General features: G+C 31.1%; 1 protein-coding gene across 1 annotated transcript in view; it reads left to right on the top strand.

Annotated features, from left to right (window-relative positions):
- The window catches only part of LOC111142277 (leucine rich repeats and IQ motif containing 1), a 187,505-nt gene that overhangs the window by 42,037 nt on the left and 133,440 nt on the right, over window positions 1-12,028 (top strand). The window contains exons 10-12 of the mRNA XM_022495329.1: window positions 3,647-3,840; window positions 4,350-4,477; window positions 10,483-10,556. Of these exons, the coding sequence (XP_022351037.1) occupies window positions 3,647-3,840; window positions 4,350-4,477; window positions 10,483-10,556 (396 nt within the window). The remainder of the gene's footprint in view (window positions 1-3,646; window positions 3,841-4,349; window positions 4,478-10,482; window positions 10,557-12,028) is intronic.

Raw genomic sequence — 12,028 nt, 5'->3', positions numbered from 1 at the left:
CAGTTTACTAAGATGGGACATACTTAAAAACTCAAAAGCATTGTTAAACAATAGAGCAAGAGTGTATATGAAACTGTTTTGACTTCAGAATTTTAGACTGGCTTCTCAAGCTAAAGATGATAAAATTATCTCCTTTATACTACCATCTCCACCTTCCAGTTTTGCCAGTTATATTCTTGTTTAGTAAATTTTTAAAACATGTGCTTTTGATTCATGTATTTTAGACAATATTAACTCTTTTTAAGGAAATAAAATAAATTAGAATATTTATACTTTTCACAATCTCCTTTTCCTCCCACAATTATTGTTCACATCAGGATTTATGACTTTATGTACATATCCTTTAGTGGCATTAGATCTATATGACAATGGGTTAGTACCAGTGCTTTTTACAACTGTTCCTTTCATCCTCTGCTTATCTGGATTACCTAGTTCATTAGCTCTTTTTAAATCTCATTTTTCAAAGAAAGATGGATCCTATTATCCCCGAATTCTTTCACGTTTGAGAATATCTGTCAGTTGCCTTCATTCTTGAATGAGAAGAAAGCTGTGTATTCTATTTTTAGGTTACACTTTACTTGGCACTTTGTGACCTTGCTTCACTGCATACATGATATTATGTATTGCTATTGCAAGTAAGAGGCTAACTTGATTTTCTGTCCTTATAACTGATTTCTATGAAGATACCTGAATAACACTCCTTGTCCTTAGTCAGTAACTTAACCAAGAAACATCCTATAGTCAATAAATCCACATAAAATTGGATTGGAATATAATGTACCTTTCAAACTACAGATTAAGTTATTCCTTTGTTTCTGGAAAATTTTGGTTTTCATATATTTGAAAACTTTTTTGTTTTGGTTCTATTTTTCAATCATAGATGATCCATATTTTGGTTGAGTTTGTCTTTCATGTCTATTATTATTTAATTAATTTAATCTATGTCTTTTTATTTTTGGCTTTCTTCATATTTTATTCTCAGTGTGATGATCTCTTTTTTTGTGGGCAATCCAAGCTGTAGCTCTCTGTTAATGTACAATGTTGTTTCAAAATTATTTATTAGTTCTGTCATGGTGTTATTTTGGTCCATTTATTTATCTGTTTCTGTTATTTTAATATCTTTGAATTCTTGTTACATTAAATTTCTTTAAATATCCTTCTATTGCCCAAAGCATTTTCAACATATTTACTTCTTTCTCATATTTTCTTTCAAATAGAATCTTTACTGTATTAGTTATATATTGTTGTGAAGCAAATATATATTGTGATTGCCCTAGAATGGCAATCTAAAATCACAAACACTTTGCATATTTTCTTTGGATCAGGAATCTTGGAGTGGCTTAACTGGGTGTTTATGTCTCAGGATCTCTCAAGAGGTTGCAGTCAAGCTGTCATCCAGGATTAGTATCATCTCAAGGCTCAATGAAGCTGAAAGATCTACTTCCAAGCTCATTCACTTGTTTGTTGGCAGACCTCAGTTCCACATATTCTTTAAATGATTTCCTTTTTTTGTCATTAAGATACTTTTTTTAATGATGTTTCATTCTTGGTTCTCTTCTTGGGTTACCTTTGAGAAGGCTCACCAATGCATTCCCAACTTTAAATGAGTTAATAGAAGATTCTAGTTCTCAATAGCTCTGAAAAACTTAAGAGTAATGTCCATGGTTTTTAAAAATACTAAGCTTATGGAAGTAGATTGCTTGGGATGTTTAAATATTTGATAAAGGACACCTTATTTTACACAATTATAAACTTTTATTATTTCCTTCCTCCTTGAATGTCTTTAAACTGCTTCAGGGGGTTAATTGATGTTCGTTCAATATGATCATAAGGCATACTAAATTCCAAAGTATTTTCTATTTCAGCAGACTTTAAAATTACATTTCAGCTAATATATACTATTGTATGTAATATTCTATTTTTAATAACTTGGAATTGATAATGTATAATATATAATATATATAAGATAGTTGACTCTGTTATTTAAACTTAGTCAACTGTCTCATTGGGCAGAACTATTCGCTCCTTGAACAATAACAGATGACAATTTTTTTCTAAGTCATACTTGCTATTTTACATTACAGGAAAATACCAGTACATCAATCCTAGATAAGAACTTAAAAAATGTAAAATTACTTCCTAAATTTAAATTTAAGTCCCTCTCTTCTATGGGTCTTTCTATGTATTTTCCTAGATAATGTGTAATTTATCATTATAAGAAAATTAACTCTTTAGCATAAAAATGTATTCCTTTTTATACAGAATAAGCACCCATAATATTATGTTCTTTTGACTCAAACTATTAGAAACACTGCAATTTTAAAATATAATTTTTCTTCAAACGTATCTCTATGAAATATTGGTACAATACACTCAATTCTATTATCTAAATTTTTAAAATGTGGTACAGCAATAAGTTTTCTTGTGAAATCTTGGTAATATTACTTGATTCTTCCTTTTATTTCTCCATTTTCATATAAGCCAACTGTCTGCCCTTTCTTTCTGTAAGTTACAATGTATAATCAAAAGAACAAACCTTGAGTTAGTGCCTTAAATTTCTCCAGGATAAATTTATTACATAAATTCTAGATATTGTTTTTATATGTTAATTATGTTTTTTTCAAGATTATCTTTCAGTTTCTTATCAAATAACTTTTTTGGGGGGCAAAAAACTCATGTTTATTCCAACATTAAATTGAATAAAATATTTTGGGGCTCAACAAGAAAATCACAATGAAGCTTGATTCTCCAAGGTCCAGCCTCAATGACTCCCATATGTACAATACTCACTGAAGACCGTCTGTTTACCAGTACCTACTTTAGAACTTAAACCATATTTCCAGTTTCTAGAACTGCCTATTTCATGTAATAGTGTGGAAACCTAAAGATATCATATCTAGTCCAATATTCAATCTAAGTAAAATTTTCTAGATTTTTAGTATCTTTCATGAAATGTTTACAGACTTCCTCAGCATTTCTTTCCAGTGCTAATTCCTGATGGCTTACTTGAACAGCCTTTTCAGTTTTTTCCTTGTAAGTGCTGAGCTATAGTTGAGGATTCCTCTGGTATTTTTTATATAGTATCATATTAGTTTTAACCTTATCTGGGCAACAAGGAGGATACATGTGTCAATCTTGAAATACCTGAAGAATATGTTAATATTTCATTGTTGTTAATATGGTTGCACCTACTTCACTTGGGAATTTAAGATAGCTATCTCAATGGGATGGTAGGAAAATAGCATTCCAACATTATATATTCAATCTTAAGGAAGTAATCAAACTTCAAAGACCCTAAAACTGAGTTGGAAACTTTTTTTTTTTTTGAGAAAACAAGTCCTTCTATTTCTCCCGTGTTCTGTTGCCTTTGAAAATAAAATAAAACATCAGTGCCCACCCAATGTATACTTTTTAGCATTTTGTTCAGTTTTCAATTGGTATATAACAATGTCATTCAAAAATATATATTTTAGATACAAGTTTAAAAAAGGATACTTTTTACACTTACACATTTTTCAGAAGAATAGGGGCTAAATCTTCACTTGTAATTAGAAAGATTGGAAAATAGGTACAATTAATTTGAAATTGCATCTTAGATTCTAGAAGAATGTTTGATATAAGTGATCTTGGAAAATTTTTCTTCCAGGTGGTTTAGAATCTTTGAGGAATCTTCAGCAACTAATTGTGGACCACAATCAGTTAATTAGTACAAAAGGTCTTTGTGATACTCCTACCATTATATACCTGGATTGCTCACATAATCATCTAACTAAAGTTGAAGGTATTGAAAACTGTGGATTGCTCCAGGTACTGAAGTTACAGGGAAATTATCTAAGTGAGGTAATTTCTTTGAATTATTGGCTTCTGTGATTAATACAACATTTTTCTTTTGATAGAAAAAATTAAAAGGAACTTTAATTTTTCTTTGTTTTTGTTTATCATCTGTATATGACTTTCAGTTTACTTAAAACTGTCACATACTTATCTCTATTAAAAAAAGTTCAACATAGAATATTTTGTAAAAAACTAACATAAGTTTTTCACAACACTAAAATAAATCATAATTTTCAGTTATATTTTCATATGTAAGTGGAGCCAAATGTATCTGTAATGAAATTCTAAATAAAATTTACCATGAAGTAATGTTTATTTAAAAAATTCTAATTATAAAGTTAATTCTTATAGATTTTATTCATCCTAAAATTCTCATAACATTATACTTTGATTTAGATATACAGTTTAACAGACTATACCTTTTGTTAGTTTTAATAGGTTTTATGTTTTTAAATTTTGTTGAATGACAAAAATATTTTACTTAATATAAGCTAGTGACCCAAATTTAAATATAGCTTCCATCCTTGGAGAATCATGTTCTACTAAGAGAATTGCACTTGGATGATAACAGCATTTCAACTGTGGAAGCACTTTCTTCCTATTGGCTGCCTTTACTACAGAACCTGACTATCTCTCAAAACAGGTAAAAACAAACTGCATAAGCACTAAATGCATTGAATGACTGTTTGAAGTAAATGCTTGATCTTCATAACAAGTAGAAAGGTTATTAGATTTTACCAGCAATTCAGTGGAAGTGCATCACAATAAATTAGTACATAAATTAGAAATATATCTTTATAGGATTTGACAAAGTAGTATATTGGCAAACCCTCAAATTTTAGTAGAATTTTAACTGTCACTTATCCTACTCATTTTGTTTCTTCTCAAAGACATACTTGTAGAAATCTCCCAGAGCTAGTTTGTTTATATTTGTAAAGAATATAGTCCTTGGAAAATGCAGGAGGTAGTTAATTTAATTCAGAAGGATGTCTCATTCTCTCAAGTGGTATTTATTAAGTCCTGGAAGAACGATTTTTAATCTGCTCTGAACTTGCATGTCTTTGTAACTGTTAAGATTGATTTAAATTCGATTTCCCTAAGGATATAAAGTAACACTTAAAAAAATACCTTAACATTAAACTGAGATGGGTACCTGACACAGAAGATTCATTTGAAACCACCAAACATCTGGATCTTTGCAGAGAATAACTGTCTAAAACCAAAACAGGAGCACAGTGTGTGTATGTCTCCCTCTGCTTAATATTTCATTGAAACCTATTCACTCTAATATGATTAATTTGTTCATCAAAGGCACAGGGAGTAGAGGAAAGAAACCACCTTTAACAAGAAATTGCTTTTTTGAGTTATACAACTCTTACAGAACAAGTGAACAAGTATAACCCGATTTTAATGCATACTTTTTTTCCTAAAAGAACCCTAAAATTTTCTCACAATCTCTCCACAGTAGTGCTCATCCTTTGAGCATTTATGGGCCAAATGATTTAACTTCCACCTACTAAACTATTCCACTATTTGACAAAGCAAAAACTGAATCTGTATTCAAAAATCCCCTCAAATTATTTCAATGATCTAACATATGAAAGTTGATTTGGTTTTAAAGGGGGATTTATTGTAGAGCCAGCTCTATCAGATAACAGTTTAAATAATTTGGGCATCCACAAACTTATTGGATCTTTTTACAATATTTTCCAGGTAAGAAACACAATTTCAATAGAAATGCTTAGCTATGGTTTGGACATATGCAGTAAATCACTCAGTAACTGACATACCTCATACATTTTTTTTTTAAATACCTCATTTTATAGAAGTGGATCTCAAGCCACATTAGTGAGCAAAAATAATATTAAAAGAGATTAGAAAATATTCAAATCAATACCATTTTTTTGAGAAATAATGCCTTTAATTTCTTTGGACAATTTAAACTATCAAAGAAATCTCCTTTTAATAGTTAAAATTAATACTAGCTGATAGACTTTTGCCCTATCAGTCTGATATGACTTATTTCCCATATCAATCTGATACGACTAAGAATTAGATCAACTAGATCACTAGACATTTCTTTGGGGTACTTAATCCAAATAATCCTTATTTGTAAGTTGACATTTGCCTAACCTTGTAACATTTGGATATTGATGTCATGTTTTCTATTTGCGGGGTGGGGGGCATAGAACTAAGTAATATATGTCCTTAGCATAAAAAAACTCCTAAGGGGTGCCTGGATGGTGCAGTGGATTCAGCATTCAACTCTTGGTTTCAGCGCAGGTCGTGATCTCAGGGTCTTAAGATCGAGGCCTGCATGGAGCTCCATGCTCAAGGGTGAGTCTGCTTGAGACTCTCTCTCCCTGTGCCCATTCCCCATCCCTGCTTTTTCTCTCTCTCTCCCTCTCAGTTGAATAAATAAATCATTAAAAAATTATTAAAAAATTCAAGAATGAAAGAACTTAATCTTTTGAATTTAACTATGTAAAAAAAGAAGTTAATTTATTATATAATAATATATGGTGTTTTTAATTTTTTAAAATTTTTAAAAATTTTTAATTTTTTTATAAACATATAATGTATTATTAGCCCCAGGGGTACAGGTCTCTGAATCGCCAGGTTTACACACTTCACAGCACTCACCATATCACATACCCTCCCCAATGTCCATAACCCCACCACCCTCTCCCCCGCTTCCCCTCAGCAACCCTCAGTTTGTTTTGTGACAGTAAGAGTCTCTTATGGTTTGTCTCCCTCCTGATCCCATCTCTTTTCTTACCCCCTAAACCCCCCACGTTGCTTCTCCACTTCCTCATATCAGGGAGATCATATGATAGTTGTCTTTCTCTGATTGACTTATTTCAATAAGCATAATACCCTCTGGTTCCATCCACGTTGTCGCAAATGGCAAGATTTCATTTCTTTTGATGACTGCATTGTATTCCATTGTATATAGACACCACATCTTCTTTATCCATTCATCTGTTGATGGCCAGCTAGGTTCTTTCCATAGTTTGGCTGTTGTGGACATTGCTGCTATAAACATTAAATTTTTTAAGAATACTGTCTTAAGTATATTCTTTATGGTCTCTCATAGTTCTTTGCACATTTAATTTTCTATCATTTCTTTTAAGATTTTATTTATTTATTTGACAGAGAGAGATCACATGTAGGCAGAGAGGCAGGCAGAGAGAGAGAGAGAGAGGGAAGCAGGCTCCCTGCTGAGCAGAGAAATATGATTGATAGAAATGGACATAGAGAGTAGTAAAATCATTTCTTGAAATCATAGTGTAAAAATGATCTTCAACCTTAGGATTTTTCACAATAAGCTAATACCATTAACTATAGGAATTATCCATTGTACATTAAGATTTTACATGTGCATTGACTTTTTCACAGCTATATCAGGTTTGGTAAAACTCAGGATCAGCAACTCTGAATGCTGAATCTACAACTTACCAGTCAGTTGACCTTGAATAACTCTCTTCGTACTACCAGAGCCTGGGTTTTTTATTTACATGTAAAAGGGGTAGTAATACCTATCTTATCTATTTGATGGAATGCCAAATATTGATCCAAAAGGAAAATATATGTCAATACATTTTGCAAACCTCAGATGAGTTTTATAAATGTGATATTTGGATTTGTGATTGGTGTGTCTTTTAAATTGTATATATTTTTCTTTTAATTTCTGATATCTTCGCCACAAGAAAGAAATTATGTGTCCATATGCTTTTTCCCCTCAAAGTGAAATATAATAAAAAATGATACTAAGTACATATTGTTTGAAATCCATGTTTCATCTTGACTTCTGTTTTAAATTTTCATTAGGACATATGACTGTTTTAAGTTTGACTCCGCGGAGTCCTAACTGGAAGACTCTTGGCTTTATGTCTTTCTACTTCCAGTGAGACTCTAAGTAGTCTAAGTAGGAGCAGAAAGTGGAAACTATTACCCATTGGCTGCTCATTGTACAAATCTTTTGCTTTTTGTCGTCTTTGAAATTTATATCTTTTTTATGCCCAGGGCTAATGTGACAAGGTCAAATGGTATTAGGTTTTCACTAATGTCCTTTGTCTTTCTGGTTTGAATTTTCTTGGAAAAAAATATACACAGATTGTCAGTAAAAGGAAAAGTTCTAGAGATTTAAAAAAAAGAATTCTACTATTAGGTTTCTACCTTCCTAATGAATAGTCATAAAGGTGAATGAATAGCCAGTTTTCTAGATCAAAATTTTATTAAAAAGAAAAAGAACATGATTCTAAAAGAATGGTTATCTGAAAAGATAAAATTTTAATGTAAAATATTTTGTCAAACCAAATATTTCTTTACTTGGATTGATTTTTGAAAAGAGAATTTTATTTTTAATTCTGTGACTTCATTGGTTATTTTACTGATTGTCTTCATATAACCTATATGTTACCTATACTTTGCCATATATAACTTACTGGTTAAAACCATGAAATCATCTGAAAAAAAGAGGAAAACTCTTGACCTCTTTATCTTTCAAAACCTTTTTAGTAGAAGGACAAAGATTTAGTATTAGAAAATTAATTAAAGCTACAAAACAAGTAAGAATTTTCTTCTTGATAAATGTATTAGAATTATATTGAAAAACTTAAATTTCTTACTTATAATAATAATGATCCAAAATATGCCTGAGTAGGAAAATCATAACACTAGGACTTAAATTCATTAATTATGTATCAACAAAATTTTAATTTTCCTTCCTTCCTTCCCTCCTTCTTTCCTCCCTTCCTTCCCTCCTTGCCTCCCTCACTTCCTTCCTTCTTTCTTTTTCAGTGTACATGTGACATTTCAGTAAATTTTACTATTTGGTAGTATATATACAAATAATGAAAAAGATGTAATGCCAATATTTTATCATTTTTTCTTTTATTACCTTGGGTGTTTTCCTCCTAGAAATTGTATTTACAAAGTGGTGTTGTGTAGGTTTGATATAAATAGTAATATTGTATTTAGGTTTAACTACAGTCAGAGAGAACTTTTTCCAGCCTCATTATTTGGTCTGGTTTTCATAGGTAGTTCTATCTCTCTGCTAATGCAGAGCAGGATAGTACAAGAAAGGAGTCAAGGTTAGTACCAGTGTTAGTTTTGTGCCAGACCCCATGAGGCTTCCCAGTCACAGTATTATTCTATAAGCTTCTGACCTCAGAATAATAGATTTTCTTTTTTCATGACAGGGAGATGGTAGAAATAAAGATGTAAAAATATCTGCCAGGACAACTAGAAGGACAGCATAAAAAACAAGAAAACAAAAGAAGTAGAAATTAGTGCATACTTTTTTTTTTCCTTTGGTACCAGAAATATTCTGTAGTTGAGGCATATTATGAACTGTATGGAGTTCCAACATTTAGAGGGGTGGGGTTGATTCAGGACACTTGTGTTTGTTATGAGATTATATTTGAAGCAAAGGAATTTTTCTGTTGTTTAAAGATTTAGAAGGCTTGGCTTAATTTTTATTTCCAAATAGCTATGGTAATGTGATATTATATTACAGAATAAGTGTAGACTTGTCTTAGTTGGAAATGCACATCAAACTAAATTAATTTTCCCTTCATGGCTTTTATTCCCAACGATGTGAATATTTTGAATATCACTTACATCCCTTGCTTGTATTTGGGTTCTTAATGACAATTATATCTTAGAAAATGTTAGAAACTTTTAAAAAGTAGGAGGAAAAGTCAGTATTACTAGAATTTAAATATATATATGTATTAATAATAAGTATTATTTTAAAATATTAGCATATTTCTGCCAAACTTGCTTATTCTATCTATATAAAATATTTTCTACTATTATGTTCCTTGGAAGCATATTTCTTTTTTTTTTTTTAAGATTTTATTTATTTATTTGACAGAGAGATCACAAGTAGGCAGAGAGGCAGGCAGAGAGAGAGAGGAGGGGTGTAAGCAGGCTCCCTGCTGAGCAGAGAGCCTGATGTGGGACTCAATCCCAGGACCCTGCGATAATGACCTGAGCCAAAGACAGAGGCTTAACACACTGAACCAGCCAGGTGCCCCTGGAAGCATATTTCTAACTTAGAAATAATCTTAGTGTAACTTTGGATACTTGTAGTACTTATAATACTTTCAATCTGGTAAACAAAAAAAAAAATTAATTAAAAACAAAACTAGTAACTCTAAGCTGTTACACTGTCAAAAAGTAAAAAATATATATTTTTAAATTTTTACCTCTTAATGGTTTAAGTTATGTGCTTGAGCCAGGAAACATTAAGATAATATAAATTCTCTATAAATTAGGCCTTTTATAAAAGCAAAACAAAATCAATAATAATAAAAATATATTTATTTTTATTTAAATAGTCAGTAAACATTAAACTCGATGATATTGGTCATTGAAATTGACAGTCCATGGTAATTTCCCTTTAAAAATGAATATAAATCTTCCATTATAGAATAAATACTTGGAATTTTATAATTACTACATTTTTAATTAGTACTATTATTGTCATAATTGTATTTTATTGTACAATTATATATGTATATAATTACATACAATTGAATATTATCATGATTGTGTTAGTAAATATGTTATTATGTATTTACGTCATAATAAGGACATCCCTATTTAAAATTTTTATGAATTTTATTTCTTTGTTTTCAGCTTGACCAAAATCATACCACTTTTTCATTTTGTTTCTTTGGAAAAACTAGATGTCAGCAACAATTGTCTTTCTGGTAAGTTTAGAAAAATATATAATTTTTAATAAGTATATAATGAGCTTTTGAGTTTCTTTCCCAAATGTGGTAAGGGAGTTGTTTTGGATAGATGTGTTAATGGCATGTACAAATAACATATCCATACAATAAGGCATAGATGAGGAAAAATTTATCCTGCACCCTCTTAAGATACTAGGCTAGGCCTAAGAATTAAACTGATACAACATAGATTTAGAAAAAAAGAATACTTGTCATTTTTTTTTCCGTAAGTTTGTTTGTATATATTTTTCTTGCCCTCTACTTCCTTCAAAGGCATGGTAAAATCATCCTATTAAATTTCTTTCCACTTTTAAAATTGTATTATTGGGGCACCTGGCTGGCTCAGTCAGTTAAGCGTCTGCCTTCAGCTCAGGTCATGATCCCAGGGTCCTGCCTACTTCTCCCTCTCCCTCTGCTGCTCCCCCTGCTTGTACTCTCTCTCTCCCTCTCTCAGTGTCAAATAAATAAATAAATAAATAAATAAATAAATAAATAAAATCTTTTTTTTTTTTTTAAAGATTTTCTTTATTTATTTGAGAAAGAGAGTGAGAGAGCGCATGAGAGGGGGGAAGGTCAGAGAAAGAAGCAGACTCTCCATGGAGCTGGGAGCCTGACGCAGGACTTGATCCTGGGATTCCAGGATCATGACCTTGGCCAAAGGCAGTCACTGAACCAACTGAGCCACTCAGCTGCCCTAAATAAAATCTTTAAAACAAATAAAATAAAATCATATTATTTCCATATCTTTCTGGTACACCTGGGCAAATACCACAATTAGATTTTTATTTGAATTCATGTATCTTTTACCTGTGAAGTAAATAGCCTAATGAAGATGAGTAAATTAATTTGTCTAACTTGTTGACTTCTAACATGTACAAACACCCGTTAAAAGTTTATTAACTTAAAGAATGATCAACTGATTTAACTGACCAGTCCCTACCTAAATTTACACATCTCAGTTTTCAGTCAGTCCCCTCATGGAAACAATCATAGTTCTAAATTTGTCACCATAGGTTAACTTCATATTTTGCTTTTGTTGCTTCTTTCGGTGTTAGATTTTAAAAAATCATCAGTTTATCACCTGTGTTTTCTTCTATGAGTTTTATGGTTCCAGGTCTTATGTTCAAATCTTCAACCCATTTTGAGTTAATTTTTGTATATGGTGTAAGACAATGGTCAAGTTTCATGTTTTGTATGTGACTATGCAGTTTTCCCAACATCACTTATTGAAGAGACTATTCTTTCCCCATTGTATATCCTTGACTCCTTTGTCATAAATTAATTAAACATATATGTGTAGGTTTATTCTTGGGTCTCTGTTCATTGATCTCTATGTCTCTTTTTATGCTGATACCATACCATTTTAGTGCCTATGGCTTTGTAATATAGTTTGAAATCAAGGAGCATGATGCCTCCAACTTTGTTCTTTCTCAAGATAGCTTTACATATTC

Source organism: Enhydra lutris, unplaced genomic scaffold (genome assembly GCF_002288905.1).
Source record: "Enhydra lutris kenyoni isolate GAN:26980312 unplaced genomic scaffold, ASM228890v2 scaffoldscaffold7, whole genome shotgun sequence".
NCBI lineage: Eukaryota > Metazoa > Chordata > Mammalia > Carnivora > Mustelidae > Enhydra > Enhydra lutris.
Note: the sequence above shows the minus strand (reverse complement) of the source record. Positions and strands in the feature narration are given on the sequence as shown.